This window comes from Cotesia glomerata, linkage group LG6, assembly GCF_020080835.1.
Source record: "Cotesia glomerata isolate CgM1 linkage group LG6, MPM_Cglom_v2.3, whole genome shotgun sequence".
Taxonomy (NCBI): Eukaryota; Metazoa; Arthropoda; class Insecta; order Hymenoptera; family Braconidae; genus Cotesia; species Cotesia glomerata.
The window spans coordinates 9,308,631-9,329,216 of record NC_058163.1 but is presented as its reverse complement, the minus strand read 5'-3'; the positions used below and the strand labels follow the sequence as shown (position 1 = coordinate 9,329,216).

Here is a 20,586-nt window from a genome sequence, read left to right as displayed (position 1 = left end):
ATCTGGTATGTAAAAAAATATATAATTTAATTAACAAATTTAAAATATGCATACAATATATTTGTTAACTTATTAAATACGGTACTGTAAAATGCAACAGTAATGTCTTTATAGAAGAAAAAAAATCATGGATTGACTGAAAGATAATAGTGTACTGTCAGGATGAGTGGGTAGAATATCTACAAACATTTCCGTATGATATTTTATATCCGTTTCCTTATCATAATTATAATTTTAAAAAGTAATTGCAGTAAGCTATTCATCTTCAGAAATTTTTATGGCTCAGTAATATACAAAAATAGAAATAAGAAACGTCCAGAGTAACAACTTAGAGCACCTACAGTTCTGGTGAATAGCGGCTTGATTTTACTGCAAAGGGCTGTACTAAATAAAATCCGTATAGAGTGGTACAGTAGAATTATACTAACTAAACTCCTCTAAGCACAGAGAAATAAAACGAATGTATGAGTAAGAAGGAGATAAGAGAAAGTGAGATGAACGAGAGCTCGCAGACCTCTCGCTTTAAGTTCATTCTTTAGGTTCGTGCTCACAATCCCTCGGCTATACGCGCTACGCCTTCAGTTTCTGTCAGAAGTAACATCAAGTTTTTAAATAGTTTATGCATACATATGTATTTAAATTTAGTTGAAAATATATATTTGGTTTTTTTTTTCTTCAAGTTATATACCTCAGTGATGTTTTAATTACTTAATCATCTCTCAAGCATCTTTTAAAGTTACATTGTCTTATACAGTTTACTTACTTTCTAAGAATCTAAGATTTTTATTCTCAATGTAAGCATTTTTTAACCAATGGAATTTTTACAACATAAGTGTTGAATTTACAAAAAGTGATTATCAACTCATTTTCTTGAACGTGTTTTTAAAATAGTAATATTTAGTGAAAATCAATCCTTATTGTGGGGGAGTAACTTATACCGTTAAAATGTTAGTTGTTTATATATACATTATTATATATAGAATTTATACTTACATATATATAAAATTTAGTATTTACTTAAAAAATTCACTTTTTGCTAACTTCAATAATTTTTGGTCTTTCTAAAAATTAAAATCAAAACTTGATTTTAAAAAGCTTGAATTTAATTTAATAAAAAAAAAAATTTTTTTTCTTTTTTAGATATATTTACGTTTACAGATAAACCAAAATCATTTTAATGGATCGTAAACGATAAACAGACTATCTATTACTTGGAAGTAAAACATATAGGGAAGAAAAGCAAAAGCGTGGGAGCATAAGTTCAGTAGTTTAGAATCAGTGAGATATTATATCCGCTACTGAGTAGTTGGACAAAATTGTTATTTTTTTTAAGTTAATATAAAATAATATTATTTTATATTTAAATGAAAAATTTATAATAGTATTCGTAGAAGAATGAAGTTTCCTTCGTTATGGACAAGTTTTATAACTGTTATTTGCATATTTGTTGGAATTCTTGGTGATCCAGGTCCTGCTGAAGATTTTTATCACCGGACTCCATTTAACCGCGATGAAATAAAATGTTACGATGATTTTGGAAAAGCTCAGGTAATTTAAAAATGATTAATTATTTAAATTTTATGAAAATAAGTATTATAAATATTATATTGCAATTAAATAATTTCACCTAAATTTTTTATTGATAATTTTTGTGTAATCTTTCGAATACTTATCGTCAGTTTTTGAATCAATCTTTTCTTCCTCTTCTTCTTTTATTAATTCATTTCTATATGGTAAATGAGGGGTTATCGTTTGATTCGTGAATCGCTTAAACTCTCTCTAAGATAAGCGGAAATGAATGATATAAAATTGATAATACTATACATTCATAAGCTTTCATAAGACAAGTTATCCAATTTTTAATTCTGCAGTTCCCTCTTTAAAAAAAATTCTTCATTAACTAAAATGATAGTTATCAGTCTATTTAAATGACTAATGTATAAATTTATCTTAAATTGTTTACCGTAATTTTCAGTAATAAAAAATTATGTTATTTTAATTTTTATTGATATTAAATATAAAAAAATTATTAAATAAAATTAATTTCAGAGATGTATTCCACCTTTTGAAAATGCGGCTTTTAATATTTTAATGGAAGCAACAAACACGTGTGGTCAAGAAAGTAGACCTACGGAGTTTTGTAAGCAAACAGGAGTACATAAAAAGTCCTGTGAAATTTGTCGATGGGGTGATCATCCAGCAGCTTATCTTACTGATCATGATAATAATGATAATGCTACGTGGTGGCAATCAGAAACTATGTATGAAGGAATCGAATATCCTAATCAAGTTAATTTGACTTTAAAACTTGGTATGTTATCAAAAACTGTTTTTTTTTTTTTTTTTAAATGAAGCTTATGTATGATACTATTTTAATTTTTATGAACGTAAAATGAGTAGAATTTTAATCTATCATAGCTAGTCTAAGATAAAAAAAAACGTCATACCTACAGGGACCTTTCATTCTAGAGGTCTTTGATTTCATCCATCTGCCGACCATATGTTTTTTTTTCTCTCTTAAAAACAATCTTATGTAAAATAGATTGTAATGCAGCAATAGCGTAGAATTTGTTTTTTTTCTAACTGCTGTAATTTTTTAGGTAAAACTTTTGACATCATATACGTACGGGTATTATTTGAATCACCAAGACCGGAGAGTTGGGGAATCTATAGAAGAAAAAATGATAAATCAGATTGGGAACCATATCAATTTTACTCAGCAACTTGTAGAGATACTTACGGACTTCCTGATGTCAAAGAAACTATTCGGGGAGAAGATACTCGAGTTCTGTGTAATTCTGAATATTCAGATATTTCTCCATTAACTAAAGGAACTGTTGCTTTTTCAACTTTGGAAGGAAGACCCTCAGCTTATCAGTTTGATACCAATGCAGCACTTCAAGTATATATTAATAATATATTTTTTATTTAAATAATCATCTGCAAAAATTAAATAGATTTTTTTTTCTTTAGGAATGGGTACAAGCAACCGACCTCAGGATAACACTTGATCGTTTAAATACTTTTGGAGATGAAGTGTTTGGTGATGATCAAGTACTTAAATCTTATTATTATGCAATCACTGATATCGCTGTAGGCGCTCGTTGTGCTTGTAATGGCCATGCTGGAGAATGTATTAATTCTAGTAATGCTAATGGATCAACGAGCCGCAGAATTTGTCGGTATGATCAATAAATTTTTTATTGTTTTAAATTATAAATCAATTTTAAAGTATAATTTTTTTTATAAACACGTTAATTAATAATTAAAACTATTATCAAAATAGATGCGAACACAATACAGCAGGTCCAGATTGTAACGAGTGCCTACCATTTTATAACGACGCTCCTTGGGGACGTGCAACACTGAATGACGCTCACGAATGTAAAGGTGAGTTAAAAGTTATATGATGGTTATTTTGTTCAAAGGATGAGTTTAAAGAAAGCATGAGTGTGTATCCAAGATTGTCGGGGCACTTTTTACGACGCTCCTTATAAAGTATATTAAGTACCAGCTTTTCCATATAAGTCAGCAACGATAATTCCATAGCAAAAGACGTATATCATTTATTGTGAGAGTACAATTTTCAGTTTACTTTTCGATTTATAGATAATTTACCCTTAATTTTTAAATAATCTACATAAAATTGTGCAAAATAAAAATGCGGTGCTCATTTTTTATAATTGCATTATTCAATTTTGTTTTGATAAATCCTAATTTGGCTTATTGGAGCCGAATGTCTGCTCGTTATTTTAAACCTACCCGTGAGTTTTAAATATAAAAATCCATAGCAAAGTTTAATTGATTTTTCAATTGAATAATTTTTTTTTTTTTTTATAAATATGTGAAATAAAAAAAAATACTAATATTGACAATATATTTTTTCAGCTTGCAATTGTAATGGATATTCAGACAAATGTTATTTTGACAAGGACCTTTACGCACAAACTGGTCATGGAGGACATTGTATTGAATGTAAAGCTAACCGTGCTGGACCTAATTGTGAAAAATGTAAAGAAAATTATTATCAACGTGCTGAAGACGGCTATTGCGTAGCTTGTAACTGTAATGACATAGGTAATTACTTTTTTTTTATATTAAACTACTTATATGATTTAAATGGCATGTAATAAAAAAAAAACTTTTTAAATAACTTCAAACAGGGTCAAGAAGTCTTCAATGTAACAGCGAGGGTAAATGTCAATGTAAACCAGGAATTACTGGTGATAAATGTGATCGCTGTTCTCCAAACTTTTATAATTTTGATTCAATTGGATGTACTTCTTGCGACTGCAGTGAAAAAGGGTCATTGGGTAATGAACCAAGTTGTGATTCTGTTTCTGGTACTTGTTCATGTAAGGAAAACGTTGAGGGTAAACGCTGTAGAGAGTAAGTATTATATTGAGTCAATATTAAGTAAATGATATTTTTGTAAAAATTAATTATATCATTAATTAATCTCAGGTGTCGTCCAGGATTTTTCAACTTGGCTTTAGAGAATGAATTTGGTTGTACCCCTTGTTTCTGTTACGGACATTCATCAATTTGTCGACCAGCTAATGGTTATTCAAAAGTTGTTATTGAAAGTATGTTCGTACGAGGTAATGAACGATGGTCGGCAAACGTTGTCGGTAATAATATTTCTTTGCATTATGACGCTGTTACACAAACGATATCAGTAGCGGCTCCAGATCGTGACAATGTTTATTTTGTTGCGCCTGATAGATTTTTAGGAGATCAACGAGCCTCTTACAATCAATATTTATACTTTAATTTGAGAATTGGCGAAACAGATCCTACACCAACAGCTCGCGATATTATATTAGAAGGAGGCAATGGTGAACAAATAACTCAACCAATATTTGGTCAAAATAATCGTTTACCTACAGTCACTCCTCAAGGTTATAAATTCAAACTTCATGAACACGCCAATTACGGTTGGCAACCACGTCTGTCAGCTCGTGCTTTTATGTCAATTTTATCAAATCTTACATCAATAAAAATTCGTGGAACTTATACTCATCAAGGTCGAGGATTTTTAGATGATGTTGGTCTTGAAACAGCACAAAGAGGAGCAGCGGGTGAACCTGCTGATTGGGTTGAACATTGTCAGTGCCCACATGGTTATGTAGGACAATTTTGTGAGTCTTGTGCTCCTGGATTTCATCATGATCCACCTAGTGGTGGCCCATTTGCTCATTGTGTTCCCTGTAATTGCAATGGGCATGCTGATATTTGTGAAGCAGAAACTGGACAATGTATTTGTCAGCATAATACCGCAGGAAGCAATTGTGAGTTATGCGCTCGAGGATTTTACGGATATCCATTGAAAGGAACACCAGATGATTGTCAAGCATGCCCATGTCCTGACAATGGACCATGTATTCTTTTGGGTAATAACCCTGATCCTATTTGTTCAGAATGTCCAATAGGTCGTACAGGTGCTAGATGTGAAACTTGCTCTGATGGTTATTTCGGTAATCCTGATAAAGGAATATCATGTCGTCTTTGCGAATGTAATAACAATATTGATCTAAATGCTGTAAGAAATTGTAATCAAGAAACGGGAGAGTGTCTGAAATGTGTAAATAATACTGCTGGTTTTCATTGTGAAGACTGTCTTCCTGGATACTGGGGTGACGCATTATCGGATAGAAAGGAAGATAGTTGTAAGCTATGTCAATGTTATCCACCTGGAACATTAGAAACAGACGTTGGAGGTATCGAGCCCTGTAATCAGCTAACAGGTTATTGTTCATGCAAGCCGCATGTTACAGGAAAAAATTGTGATAAATGTGAAGATGGATATTATGATATTTTAAGTGGAGAAGGATGTACTGCATGTAATTGTGATCCTGAAGGATCATATAATCGAACATGCGACGCTCTTACTGGACAATGTCAATGTAGACCTGGAGTAACTGGAAAACGTTGTGATGCTTGTCAGCCCTATCAGTATGGATTTGGTCGTGAAGGCTGTAAACTCTGTGATTGTGATCATATTGGATCACAAGATTTACAGTGTGATGCTTACGGACAGTGTCCATGTTTAACAAATGTTGAGGGAAGACGTTGCGATCGTTGTAAAGAAAATAAATATAATAGACAGTATGGATGTATTGATTGTCCACCGTGTTATAATCTTATTCAGGATGCTGTCAACTTGCATCGAAGCCGTTTAGCGGACCTTGAAAATACTTTAAAAAAAATCAATAGCAGCCCAACTGTCATAAAAGATTCAGATTTTGAAAAAGAATTAAATAATGTTGAAAACCGAGTAAGACAGCTTTTACAAATGGCTAAAACTGGATCTGGAAGTGAAAATAAAACATTAGTTGAACAACTTGATGATTTACGTGATCAATTAAATCAAATAGAAAAAATTTCGCAGAGTGTTGATGTTACGGCTCAAGATGCTAAACGTAAAACTAATGAAGGTCTTACGAGTATTGAAGAAGCTGAAAGTGTATTAGATAAAATTCATGAACAGCTAACTGAAGCTGAAGATTATTTAGCAACTGATGGAGCTACGGCTTTATCTGATGCTAAAAAACGTGCTGAACAAGTTGGTCAGCAAAATCAACAAATGACTGAAATAGCACAAGAAGCTCGTATTTTAGCTGACTTAAATATTAAAGAAGCTAAAAAAATACATTTGTTATCTGAACAAGCTAAAAATACATCATTGGAAGCTTATAATTTAGCTAAAAAAACAATAACTAAATATTCAAATATAAGTGAAGAAATTCGAGAATTAGAAAACAAATTAGAATTACTCACGGATCGATTTAATGAAGTCAAAAATTTAACTTCCACTGCTATTGCTAAATCTATAGCAGTTGAAGATGAAGCACTTCATTTATTAATTCTTGACCTTACTGTTCCGTCTATAGATATACAAAAATTACAAAATCAAGTCGAGAGTGTTAATAATGATGGATCAAGTATCAAAGAACGTGCACAATTATTATTAGAAGAAAATGAACAAATATTGAAAGATTTAGATGAAAAAATAAGAAAAAGTGAGATATTGTTAGACAAAGCGCAAGATCAACAAGCTGCTACAGCGGAATTGTTGTCAGATGTTGATAAAGCTAATGAAAAAGCTAAAGATGCATTGAAAAGAGGTAATGAAACGTTAGTTGAAGCTAAAGAAACACTTAAAAAACTTGGTGAGTTTGATGCGGAAGTTCAACGAGAGAAAATGAAAGCCCAAGAAGCTTTGAAAAATATCAATGAAATCACTACTATGGTTAATGAAGCAATTGAAAAAGCTGATGAAACTCAAATTATTTTAAACGGCGCGGAAAATAATGCAGCTGGCGCTTGGAATATTACAGCAGAAGCTCAAAGAAATGCTGATGATGCCGGTGAAAATGCCCAAGGAATAAGAACAGAAGCCAATAGAACAAAATCAGAAGCTTGGCGTTTAAGCAATGAAGCTGATAAACTTCATACTCGGGTAGAAATAACTGATTCAATTGCTAAGAAATATGAAATACGTGTTGGTAATGATGTTAATCTTACTAATGATGTTAATCATCAAGTTGGACAAGCACGAAACCGAGTGGTTCTTGCGACTCAAAAAGTTGACAAAGCTCTAACAGAAGTTTCTGAAATAATTAATGAATTGGAAAATCTTCCGGAAATAGATGATGCTGATTTAGATCGTCTTGAAGAACGTTTGATTGCAGCGGAAAAAGAAATTAGAGCTACTAATTTAGATGAAAGAATTCGTGCATTAACAGATGCTAAAAATTTACAAACCCAGTGGGTTAAAAATTACGAAGACGAAGTTAATCGTTTACGGATTGAAGTTGAAAATATTGATGATATTCGAAAAGCATTACCAACTTCTTGCTACAAACGGGTTCGTCTTGAACCATAATTACATAAAAGTGCCCTATTGTGCCATTAATTACTTAATTTTATTTAATAACATGACTGCCTTGATGTTAAAAAAATAAAGATGAGTAACAATTGATAACAAATTGAGCTTAATATAACTATTTTTAATCACGAAATTTTTTTTAAAAAAGTGTTGAAAGTTAAATAATTAAAAAAAAAAAAAAAAAATATAATAAATTTAGTATAAGAAAAAAATTTTTAAATGCAGAAAAAAAGAAAAATTTCTTCGTGTTTCAGAAATATGCTATAAAAGCGATGCCAAAGACTTTTATAATAATGGAAGCACTTTGAATATTACTAATAATCCCATACACAAACACATTATTTACTCACAATAAAACGTATAAAAATAATTCACCTATTTTATAAATATTATATCCATATAATAATTAATTTCAATGACCATTATGCCTTCTTGTAGATACATTAGATAAATTCTATCGTCAGTAATACTTTTTTCATTTTTTCATACTTTTAAATAATATACCGTGCTATATTTTATAAGTTTTTTTTATGAAATAGAATAGTAAAATCCATTTTTTATAAATTTAGTTAAGAAAATTATAAATCTATGTATAATGAAAAAGTATATTAAATATATGATTAAAAAAAAATCTATTTATATTTTTTACAATATTACCATCATAGGATGAAATTTAAAGGTAAAATAGCTAAAATCTTAATTTTAGCTAAAGATTGAAGCGAGATAGGTTCAAATGAATTAATTAGAGATGTTTATTCTGAATATATGATTTAAAACCGATAATCATAATTATTATTTAGTTATATTCACTTGATTATAAATAAAATAATCAGTAACACCAAAATAGCAGTCAATACTCCAATAGCGACCCATTGTCTCCGATCTAAAACAAACGGAAAGTGATGTCGCATACGTATTATTTTTTATATTCTAATTAATTTAATTTTATTATTTTATCATTATGAATATATATCCAAAAATTTCTGTATTCTTCTTATATTTTTGTATCTAATGGTTATCTAATTAAACATGTACGCTATTATGATCTGATATTTCAGTTTTATATGAAGTACATAAATAATAATACAAATAACCTTTATTTTACTGCAGTAAATATTTTTTTTCCTTAAATTAACTAAAATTTTTCTATTAAATAATTTTATTTTGCAACTACTTTACGTCAATAAACGTAATTATTCAATAATTATTGAATTTATTTAAATAAATATATTTTTAATTTCTTCAAGTTCTCATTCTCAAGTTGATTACACATTTATATTTATCACACAGTAAACATAAAATTTTTATACGGATCATGTATATATTTAATACTTAAATCCATCTATATAATAAATTTACTGTTTAGTTGGAGGACAGTGAGATCTTTTTGGTTATTAATTATTATCTACAAACAACAAATTTCTTATCAATTACCACCAATAACAATAATTTTTATATTTATATTATTTTCCTATATATACTCACTATTATTATTTATTTATTTTATTTTCTGTCTAAATGTATTTTACATTAGTTTATTAAAAGAATTTTATACTGATTTCTATGCGTACTCACATATTGTGGAGCAAAGAAAAAAATTATTTTAATTATTATAATCTGATTGATTTTTAAATTAATTTTAACATTTTTAAATCATTTAAACTTTATGTACTTTTCACTGATACTTACACAATAAGAGAAACCCATGAAGTCCAGTATAATTTTCTTTCAATTTTAGCTATCGTCATAAATACCAAGAGTTTTCCGACAACCTTTAACTTTGTTTTTCAATTAACTAAATGAATAATTTTATAGACACTAATAAAATCATCGTAATTATACAGTTTAATTAAATATATTTGATTTTTACTATTTTTTTATTAATATATACTGTATATAGATAAATATATTTTACTAAAATCAAACTTGCTATATACTGTATTTCTGTAACATTTTGGCAATAATTTATTTTTGGCATTGTAGTTGGATGAAAAATAAGTGTAATCTATTGCGTTGATACATTTTTTTCAATTAACTTTATGATTATATGATAAAATCTATTGAAAAAATTAATTACAACTCAATCTAAACAAGTGCTCACAAAATGTGATTAATTAAACTATCAAGAATAACTTGAAAGTAGAAACTAATGATTGATTTTTTATTTAAAGTAACTCTTCAAGTTTAACATGTTAAATTAGAAGAAAAAGTAATTTAACTGGTGGACTATTATTTTGAACGATAATTATTTCTGATTGCATTAACTGTTATTAGAATGTTTTGTAAATTATGGATATCATTTGCTAAAAATAATTTTAATTAATAAGATTATTAAATCAGAACTGAAAATAAAATTATTTTCATAAAAAACCGATTAATTTACTTCTACTCGGCTGCACATAGAAAACAATTCGTTATTGTAGTAGAAAACGTGGATAAGGATGTTGTTTTAGTAGGATAAGCTGAGACAGGAGATATTGATGCAGTTGTAGGAGCAGGAATGTAATTACTATAGTTACCATTACTCATGTGAAGAACCTTGGCCATTTTTTTCATTGTAGCATCCAATTTGGAGTCTGTCACTTCCATTTCATTACCAAAATCATCTAGCATACTACAATTATTAAATCAAATTCATTAAACAAAAATACATAAAATCATGAGTTTTTTTTACGATACTGAAGTTAATAAACATCTTATAATTAAAAAAAATGTTTAATAAATAAATTAAACACAGTTAAAAAAAATTCCATTATGAGTAATAATTTTGAAAAACTATGAATGTAATTTTTTAAAAATATCTTGTTAGTACTAAATTATTTCTTAAAAATAAAGCTAAGAAAATTTCAAGTACCGGTTGACTTCCGTATCATAATTTTTTTAAGATATAATAAATAAAATACTTACACAGCTTGTTCATCTAATTCAGAATTAATTTGTCTTGATACAGTTTTCAAAGTTCCAATACTTTCACCGATCAAATCTAATTGATCATCTTGTTGTCTAATCATTTGCCCTTGCTGCTGTAGAGTATCTTCCAGGAATTGTCGACTAGGACTATCAAGTTCATTTTCTAATTTACTATATTTTGTAGTTCCATGATTAACTGGAGCGCGAGCTGGACTATTGTCCAGCAGCGGCTAAAAATAAACAAAAAAAAATTGTTATTTATAATTTAATTATCAATAAGTTAATAACTAAGTTATAATTATTAATAAGTATTAAAAATTGAATTGTAACCCAAAAATTAAATGATACTGAAAAGTCATCTGACAATCTTTAGTTTTTTTAACAAATAAATTATTATAAAAAAAGTGTTTTTTTTTTTTTCTACAAGTAAAAATTAAATTGAAAAAAACACCGATGAAAGGTTTTCAAAATATTTTCTTAGCACTAATTTATTTGTCAAATAAGACTCAAAAACAAATAATGTATACTGATATCAGTATCATAAAATTTATAATAAATAGTAACTGTACAACCATTATTATAATTTACAAAAAAAATATTTGTCTGTATCAATCTTGAATTTTCTGATAACTTGATTAAAAATTTACAACACTTATGTGTAGAGTTTGTTATTGAACTTTAATTCGTTATAAGTCATGATATGTATAGGTCTGTATATGACTATTAAACATTTTAAAGATCAACAACTGACAAAACATATATAGGTAAGTATGTGTTGTCAAGTTGAAGCTATTGTCATAGGTGGCGCGAATTTATGTTGACATTCATCTTTCCGTAAAATAATTATTCCACTTACCAACATCCATGAGAATGAATAATAATTTATAATTATGTGAATAATTAAGATTACTGACCTGTCTCGCAGTTCTGTCACGATCTCTTCCACGGCTGAGATTCATTTTATCTTTCATGATCTACATTTATTTAAAATGAAATACATAAATTTATTAAAATACACATATTATTTTTGCTAAAAAATATACATGTCATAATAAACATTCACCTTGACCTCATCTCGGGTATGATCAATGAAAGCTCTTCGAAAATTTAGTTCCTTGTTATCAATTTTAAACTTATTTGGATTCTTTTCCACAATACGTGATAGTTAATTGTCAAGGAAAAATTATTTGCTTATTCAATAATTACAAACTATAAGAAGAAAACAAATTTAAAATTTTACTTTTTAAATTAATTATATGGTATAGGAGTAAATAACCCTTTTTTCAATTCTTAAATCAATAAAATGATTATAATACTGAAACGAATAGACATTTGAAAACTTGTAGAATTTTTTTGACTAATTAAAGTATTTTTAAAACTACTCGAGTAGAAATATTTGGATGCTATAAATGTAATTTAAGAAAAAAATATTTTTTAGTAAAAAAAAGAAAAGGAAAAAAGAAATAAAAAATGGTCTAGTCAGTTGATTTCAGTTTAATAAATGTCTTATTTTTCTAAAAAATAAAATTATTGTAAAATATCTATTCGTAACTAATGCCAGTAGCACAAGTAATTTTATTTCAGAAAGGATATAAATTGTGTCTTCCAAATCTTCGAGATCCCATTCAATAGACCTCAAAGCGTTTCTTAACTCTGTGGTCGTCCACTCTAATTCTTCTTTAGAAACCGGAAGTCCTCCAGGGCCTACTCCGTTTGGTGTTACGACGGTGACATTTGACTGAGAGTCGGTCCAGCGACCATACAAACCACGAGTTTTGTTTAGAGCTTTACATACCTCGCTGAAGTTGGTAAAAATGATTGATTTGATGATTAATATTGATGAACTTTATTAAACTGTTTTCAATTTTTCATTACAAATATAAATTCATGACAGTTTCATTTAAAATCAGAATGTTTTTACTTTATCTTTCAGAGGCGTGCAACAACGAAATACAAATCTATTAACAATTAATAGGAAATTTTTGTTACGTATGTGTATGTATAGAATTGATAATTTTCCATCTGATTGATTTATGATAATTTTTTGATTTTTTTAACAAATAAATTGTTATAAAAAAAAAAAGTTTACATGGAGAAATAAAAAAAAAGATGACTGTATTTTTTTAATGTTTTTTCAGTGCCAATTTATTTATTAAATAAAACCAAAAAATTATCAGATATCTGGTAGTTTCGGTGTTATTATAGCTAATGATTGAGCTTGGTATACCATCACATCACATTGATAAAAAAGCTGAGATAAGATAGATAATGATGTACAATTATTTTTCATAATTTATGTAGAAAAAAATATTGTCATAATAAAACCCGGTCATTTCTTTTCGCGAACAGTGTGGATATTTGACCGATCACATCGTTAAGAATGACAGAAAGGTTTAGGATGATAACTTATACATATGGCTCGGGATGATTACTGATGAGGTATCAATCTGCAGGCTCCTTCATAATGAAAAAAAAAAAAAAAAAAAAAAAAAATAAAGAGTGAGTTGCAAAAAAAATGTATGGAAATGGTAAATATTGAAAAATTTTTGCAAATAAATAAAAATTTTTTTTTAATGTTTCAGGACTACTGTATGAATATGAGAAATAATTTGGTGTGGAAAATTTATCATGAAAAATTATTTGAAGCACTTACTCTTTGACGACAAAGAATGGGTCTTCAAGCGTCATTCCTCACGGGAATTTAAAAAACCGGCCTGCTTTGCCGTCTTACGTCTCTAACAGAGATCTTACGTATTTGTAATTTATCAATCATCGGTAGATTTCAACAAATTTTATAAAAAAAAAAGATTTTTTTTTTTTTCAGATATTAACAATGAACAGTATTTATCAAGGGTTGATTCAGATACAACTCAATAGTTGTATAATTTGAATAAAATAACAAAAAATTAACAATTACATGAATTATAACAAGCGTTTTGCATTTGTACAAACGAAAAAATATTTTTTCAATTTCAAGTAATAAATATGACGTCTGTACGACGTCCGCGACTGCAGATGGCTATTTTATTCGATTTTGACGTTTGCGCAAAAGCACTTCACTTAGGAAGCACACCAACATCTATTGATTCTACCGTCATAAGACCGACATAGAAAAGAGTGAGATACATTGTGAAATAAACTGAAACAAAGGAATTAAAAAAAATCGCATGAAAACTGATTCAAATTGTACTACAGCGCTGTTAAAGCTGAAAAAAATGATGACTAATTTAAAAATCTGATAATTGAGATCTAAAATATGAATGTACTCTTGTTTTAATTTTTAAAGTTTACAGACTTCAAATTTAGGACTATTTTTCATCCGACGTAGATGTGTGTTAAAAAAGCGGCTGATTAAAATCAACTTTTAAGGAATTGTGGAGGTGTGAAATCGGGTTTGCTTATTTTCTAGTTTAATTGAATCATCATCAAGTACCATGCAATTGAAGTATCAAAAAAATTTCTTTTATTATGAGTATATGTTTACTTTAGCGTTAATATAACTCTTTAAAAATTAATTTATCTATTAGAAAACATGTTTAATTTAAACACAAGTTTTTTCATTCGGGAAATACAATAGTTGAAATAAACTACGAAAATGTTCTTAAAAAACTGCATTCATTGTGTTTTAAAATAGTTTTTCCTTAATTTATAGCTTATTTGTTTATATTATACTCACTATGTAAATTGTAATGATAGCTCTTAGTGAACACTTGTTTTAGGGCCGCTTAATTTAATAAAAAAATAAAATTTCTTCATGCAGAATATTTAAAATTTTTTTTACAATAATTTAGTTGCTAAAAAAATTTTCGAAAATTGTCAAAAGTCTGTTAATTTCAGTATCATACCGATAAATTTTATTGAAGACTGATATCTAATCAGCATCAGTATGTATTCTTCTGTAAACATATACATCCTTACATATCAAGATTGTCAGAAAGATAGTATTTAAATTTTTGAATTGCGCGCTTTTTTGGTTTTTCCAGTGTAGTGACACGAGTGTAGAGTTTTTGAACTTGTTTTTGACATTGAAGCGATCACTTTCTATAGTAAGTTCCCGATGTACGGAGAATGGCCATTTGCAACTTGTGTCCCATTTAGTCTTTACCGTAATAACTTATACACAATTTCACATAAACTTTTATTTCTCGTTGTTCTTACTTCATTTTGGCTTTCTCTACAACTCCAGTTCGACCATCATCCCATTTTACTCTTGGGGACATTGAGGCTAAGCGACGCTTTGTAATCAATAATCTTATTCAGGTAATTTATTAATTTTTATAATTAATTTTACAAAAATATATATTAATTTATTAATTCTGAATGTCAAAGTGAAAATAATTTATAGCTTTTGTAACACCGGCATTATTTAGAGTTAAAATAATTCTAAAGTTAGTACAAAAATTATTATTTATTTTATTTATTGATTGTTTTCAGTTTAAGGATAAAAATGTCTTACAATCGTGGAATTAAACGTAATTCCTCAGGGAATCGTAATTTTAACCGTAACGCTGGAGGAGTCGGCATGGGGGTTGGCAGTACTCAGAGCCGTGGATTAAATCCTTGGGAGAGTGGTGTAATGCCTGGTCGCGGGATTTTACCTACGCCGAGTAACAACAATCTCTCGTTGAATTCACCGCAAGCTCAACTAGTCATTGCAAGTAATCTTCTTAGTAATCTTCTGAGGACTCAACAAGATACTCAGCCTCAAGTAAATTTTTTACTCCAAAACTATCATTACCAATTTATTTTACAATTGATAAGTTCGTTTCAGCCTTTTGGCTGAATATCTAAAATATTAATTTATTTTTTATTAATGCAAGTAATTTTTTTACCTCTAACAGGTTCCATCACTTCTGAGTTTAGGAACAGGTTTAAATGGACCTAATTCGAATTTCCGTAGCCCACAGAGCTTTTCAAACAATCGTTATAGTGATAGACAAGGACGAGGAAATTTGAAAAGTCAACGTTCACAGCCATACAGCAATAAGGTATGAGGTTTTTTAAAATTTGTATTAATTTCCAGTTACATTGAAGAAACTTCATTGAATTCCAATACATACATCTAACCAATTATCATCAAAACATTGGTCGATTATTCCAGTAGAGTAATTTTTATTTTTTTAAATACTTATTAGAATGTTATAACATTCTCAAACACATTTCTCTATTGAATGAGCAATATTCTCATTACAAATATCTTTTTTATCAAAGTACTTTATTATTAAGGGAGATCTAATCCCATTCATTTCTTCATGCCACACAAAATCGTTGCGATTATTTTTTTATATATTTATAAATATAAATGTATTTGTAAAAGCTAATTAATATTTTACAAAGAAGCTTTTAAAATTATTAAATGATTTTAACTGAATAAAAGAATTAAAATCTTTAACCATAATAAAAAAGGAAAGAAATTATTTTTCCGTAATTTGACGTTGACATTAACGTCGATCCCAAAAATTTTATCAACAAAAAGTCTAAATGTGTATTTTTTTGGGAACTGTTGTCCAAATGTTATTATGGACATTTCCCCCTTAAATCCGTTAAAAGAAAACATTTTATTAAGTATAAATGATAAACTTCTGATGTTATAATTTCGGTGGTTGTTCCAACCACAACTTTAATTCGAATGACAAAAAAAAATTGTCACCTTTCTGATGGCTTGACTTTTTGGTCATTATGGTCCTATCATTTAAATAGATGGGTAATCGTGCTCGCGACGCTGTCGCTAATCGACGTGGCCCATCATCCGCACAACATTCTCGTGCGCAGTCCAATCAACGTATCAATGGAAACCAAAGTCAACATCGCAACGATAAATCTAAAGCTAATTCTGATTCGAAAAAAAATCAGACTGTCAAAAAGGAACAGCAGGATCCTAAGAGTGTTGATAATGAGAAAGCAGATACCCAGCCTAGTGCGAAAAGGTAAGAGTTCGCCATCGTTTCAACGGACGATTTACGTTTCATTCATATTTTTATTCATTATTATTAAACTAATATACAGCTGATAGTTTTTGTATCGGTATTGATTATATTGGTTATATATTCATCTATTGGCGATATAACAATTCTATTTCTTCACGTATCTCACCCGATCTTTTATGATCTACGGATTCATTTATTCATTATTCATTAATATTATTATTATTCATATTTTTAATTAGAACTTATTAAAAATTCAAAGCCTACTGAAAAAAAAATTTTAAACCGACACTCAGCTTACGATTGATGTTATAAATTATTTTTCATTAGTGAGGAAGATGAGACTGTCAAAATAAAAGAAGAAGAAGAAGCTGGCGAGAAAGAACAAACTGAAACAACTTCAAGTGAAGTTACTGAAAATGATGACAAATCGAAAGATGAATCGGTTAAAAAACCAGAAAACGCTGCTAAAGGTTCACCATCAAAGAAGACGGAAGAATCAGCACCGACAGGAAAAAAATCAGAGGCTAGACATGCTGAAAGCCGATATGCATCAGTGCCAATCAGCCAAATGTTTTGTCATGTCTGCAATAAACATATGTGGGATGGATTTGTAAGTAAAATAATTAGCACATGAAGGAATCTATAATAATTACTTAAATGTATTTATCAAAAAATTTTTATTACAGTCATTTGAAAATCACCTTCGAGGTCGAGCTCATCAACTTATGATGGAAAAACTTGATGAATCATATAAACTGAGAGTTGATTTTATGAGACATGAATTAAAAGTTTCCGAAGAACAACGGGAATTAAGTTTACATAATTCAAAACGTCGTGGAAAGAAGGTAAATAAATAAATAAAAAGTAATTTCAGTATTGTGTTTAGTTGTGTATTCTGATTCAACATTATCTTCAATACTCATATTGAAATCAATGGCCGAAGCCATACTAATATTAGGTACATTGTACAATTTACAACACCAATTATTATCCAGAATACTATTTCAATTATTAACATGGTTTTTTTAACAAAAATTATTGATAATTAATCTTCGATATTCAATTGTTTTGACAAACATTTATTGATTACGAAATATTTAACTTTACATAAATTGATCACAAATGTAGTGATCATCAAACACGGCGAGATTACGTTTTAATCACTAATTTTCACAATTTTTTGACATTTGTACACAACCTTTTTTTTTCATAACAACTGCATATGTTGATGTGCATGCGCAAATTTTTATTTAACCCGTAGTGGTCATTATGGATCTAGGTGGCCCGAGGCAATTTTTGAGTTGTTCTTGCTTCGAAGATATCATTCAAAATGGTATCTGTGGTACTATCTATTATTGTTTGAAGATTTTTTTAAGATTCATGGAAATTTAAGATTTCAATTGCACAAATCAATATAACTTATTTAAAAGCTTGACATAACACCACTTTTTTTTCAAAGTATGCGATATCCGGAGTAGAACCCCAGAGGTAATTTTCATTTATCTTAAAAAATGAAGTTTTTAGTAAATAAAAGTCAAATTTTTCGAAATTTGACTTTCTCGCATTTTTTTTATAATTAAACAATTAAAAAAAAATTAAAAAACGATTGAGTTATTCAACGGAAGTGTTAAAAATTACTCTCATGTACGGCTCGAGTGAAAATATTTAAAAGAACGCAAGTATAGCAACAATTTTTTCCGTGCATGGAGTCAACTAGACCCAGTATGATCATTACGTTATTTTTAAGAAGTGTGACCACTACGAGTTAAAGTATAATGTAAAATTGATAATTACGTACTGGATATAAAATTAAATTACTAGATTTTTTTAAATCGAATTGTTATGTTGTCTAGTCAATATTTGGTTCCGTTACCCTATTTGTTTTGGTTTTAAAAGGTTTCAGAATAACAATACGATTTTTTTTCTCATTTTTTCAGGTTCCTGTAGACTTGAATGTTCGAGAGTATTGCACTATGTGTGATTTAAATTTCTATGGTACTCTTTCAACTCATAGAAAAAGTGAAAAACATCAACAATTGAAGATATTTTTACATCCTCGTTGTATTGCTTGTGCTAAAGAGTTTCCATCACGCATAGAGTATGATGAACATTGTTTGACACCAGGTCACATGGCCAATGCTGTTCAAATTGAAGAACAGAAAAAAACAAAAAAAAATAAACTGGCTAAAGGCGAGTCAGAAGTTCGTACAGGAGATGATGAAGATAAAGATTCTGGATCTGATCCTAAAGCCAACGATAATGATGATGAACTTCCAGAGAATACTGAATATATTACGGATATAAAAGAAGATGTTGATTTGACAAAATATAAAATTCCTTCATACAAACATTGCCGTCAGAATCAATTAGAAATGGGAGCTTCAATGATTAAACAAGTAGAAGGTTTTCATTGTGAAAAATGTAGGCGGTTTATGCTAACTGAAGAAGATATGAAGTCTCATTTGCGTACGGTGACTCATTACCGAAACTTTGTTGCCGAATTAAAAGCATTAACTACTCCGGCAGCTGCTGAATCTAATGACGAAAAACCTGTGATTCAGGATGACGAAAACAAAGGTGACGAGTGTGAAAGAGAAAGTAAACGACTAAAGTTAGACGACACTCTTGAATCAGAGATTAAATTTGAAGATGAGCCGATGAAGGATGAAAATAGTTCAAAAGTTTCTCCTGAAAAAACAAAAGAAAAAGAAGAAAACAAAGAGAAAAACGATAGCGGTAATGAGAAGTATGATCCTATGGAAGCAGATGCAGAATCAGAGGAAGAAAGTATTAAACCCCAAACTGATGAAAAAGAAAAAGAAAAAGGAGAAGAAAAGAAAGCAGTAGAGAATAAAATACAAGAAGAGCAAAAAGAAAAAGAAAAAGAAAAAGAAAAAGAAAAAGAAAAGGAAAAGGATAAGGAAGGAAAAGAAAAAGAAAATGACAAGTCAATGGAAGCGTGGGACGATGGTGATAATGAAGCTGAATTTGGATTCGGAAATTTACTTGGGGACGATAATGAAAATCCAGAAGAGCAACCTACAGTTCAGCAAAATACACCAGTTGAACAAAAGACGCCATCTACACCATCTACACCGCAGGTGCAGCCAATGAATAAACAATTATCGGTAACTCTCGCTGAAAGTCCTGCAAAACTAAATAGTTCTATAGATAAAGGATCATCACCAAGAGGTCGGAACTACCGTGGAAGAGGTCATCAACGTGCGCGACGATCACGTCGTTAATTTTTTTTCGATTTATTCTATTAATTTTTTCTATGACTATCGGTAAATTATATAACTAAAAAACAATGTTTTTTTATTTAAATAATAATCAGCTATTCAATTTTATTAAGTATTAATAATTAATACTTATAAATTTTTTCACATAATATAATTGAGCGTATAAAATTAAATCATGTATTGGAAATACCTTTTGAATTAACTAGCCTTTAAAGAATTATGTTTTTGTGTCATTCCAAGAAATAATAAAAATAAATACTCTTATTATTTTATTCTTATTTCTACAATATTTTTATGTCTAAATGTATTATATCATCTATTTATAACAAAGTGATAACATTTACAGGTGAACATAAATTTTTATAGAAACATTCAATTACTTTGCAGTAAAAATTTTAATTTGTCTTATTTACAGAATAAAATTTGTTCGATTTTCAATAAAAACTACGTATACAAAGATATTTTTTATTGAAATAATTATTCTTAAGAAGAATAGAAGCAATCATCTGAATGAGATTTAGAACAATGTGTTCGACGTTCAATAAATGCTGCCATTCTTGCTGAAGGAATTGTCGCACCTTTTGTTATCTAAAGCCACAAAGTATAATTATTAATT

The 20,586-nt window shown here is 28.9% G+C and overlaps 4 protein-coding genes across 12 annotated transcripts in view; 2 read left to right on the top strand and 2 right to left on the bottom strand.

Moving 5' to 3' along the window:
• The first annotated feature begins 59 nt into the window (after positions 1–59).
• LOC123267087 (laminin subunit gamma-1) lies at positions 60–8,016 on the top strand. 3 transcript variants are annotated; one of them, XM_044731586.1, is made up of 10 exons: positions 60–794; positions 1,141–1,278; positions 1,383–1,548; positions 2,050–2,311; positions 2,601–2,902; positions 2,974–3,182; positions 3,287–3,390; positions 3,889–4,077; positions 4,164–4,389; positions 4,465–8,016. In XM_044731586.1, exons 3-10 carry the CDS (start codon positions 1,396–1,398, stop codon positions 7,886–7,888), a joined length of 4,869 nt encoding a protein of 1,622 aa, XP_044587521.1. In that variant the 5' UTR covers positions 60–794; positions 1,141–1,278; positions 1,383–1,395; the 3' UTR covers positions 7,889–8,016. The 3 variants fall into 3 exon arrangements, with proteins under 3 accessions (XP_044587521.1, XP_044587520.1, XP_044587522.1); XM_044731585.1 differs by having other exon boundaries at positions 1,141–1,318; XM_044731587.1 differs by lacking the exon at positions 60–794 and adding an exon at positions 832–850 and having other exon boundaries at positions 1,141–1,318.
• LOC123267090 (syntaxin-6) lies at positions 2,322–13,833 on the bottom strand. 3 transcript variants are annotated; one of them, XR_006509961.1, is made up of 8 exons: positions 13,455–13,833; positions 12,395–12,600; positions 11,865–11,959; positions 11,716–11,775; positions 10,799–11,031; positions 10,411–10,505; positions 2,741–2,940; positions 2,322–2,667 (listed from the first exon to the last, which is right to left on the bottom strand). XR_006509961.1 is itself a non-coding variant. In XM_044731593.1 (7 exons), the coding sequence occupies exons 1-7, from the start codon at positions 13,487–13,489 to the stop codon at positions 8,698–8,700; spliced, it is 801 nt and encodes a 266-aa protein (XP_044587528.1). In that variant the 5' UTR covers positions 13,490–13,833; the 3' UTR covers positions 8,620–8,697. The 3 variants fall into 3 exon arrangements, 2 of the variants coding, with proteins under 2 accessions (XP_044587528.1, XP_044587527.1); XM_044731593.1 differs by lacking the exons at positions 2,322–2,667; positions 2,741–2,940 and adding an exon at positions 8,620–8,774; XM_044731592.1 differs by lacking the exons at positions 2,322–2,667; positions 2,741–2,940 and having other exon boundaries at positions 8,934–10,505.
• A 1,005-nt stretch (positions 13,834–14,838) lies between these two features.
• LOC123267089 (zinc finger protein on ecdysone puffs) lies at positions 14,839–20,248 on the top strand. 3 transcript variants are annotated; one of them, XM_044731591.1, is made up of 7 exons: positions 14,839–15,056; positions 15,229–15,455; positions 15,643–15,789; positions 16,502–16,728; positions 17,056–17,338; positions 17,415–17,573; positions 18,666–20,248. In XM_044731591.1, the coding sequence occupies exons 2-7, from the start codon at positions 15,249–15,251 to the stop codon at positions 19,971–19,973; spliced, it is 2,331 nt and encodes a 776-aa protein (XP_044587526.1). In that variant the 5' UTR covers positions 14,839–15,056; positions 15,229–15,248; the 3' UTR covers positions 19,974–20,248. The 3 variants fall into 3 exon arrangements, with proteins under 3 accessions (XP_044587526.1, XP_044587524.1, XP_044587525.1); XM_044731589.1 differs by having other exon boundaries at positions 14,840–15,056; positions 15,229–15,509; XM_044731590.1 differs by having other exon boundaries at positions 14,840–15,061; positions 15,236–15,509.
• Positions 20,227–20,586, bottom strand: part of LOC123267086 (triple functional domain protein) — a 31,102-nt gene continuing 30,742 nt past the window's right edge. For all 3 annotated transcript variants that reach the window (XM_044731581.1, XM_044731582.1, XM_044731583.1), the window contains one exon: positions 20,227–20,558. In XM_044731581.1, coding sequence (XP_044587516.1) covers positions 20,454–20,558 — 105 coding nt within the window. In that variant the 3' untranslated portion in view covers positions 20,227–20,453. The remainder of the gene's footprint in view (positions 20,559–20,586) is intronic.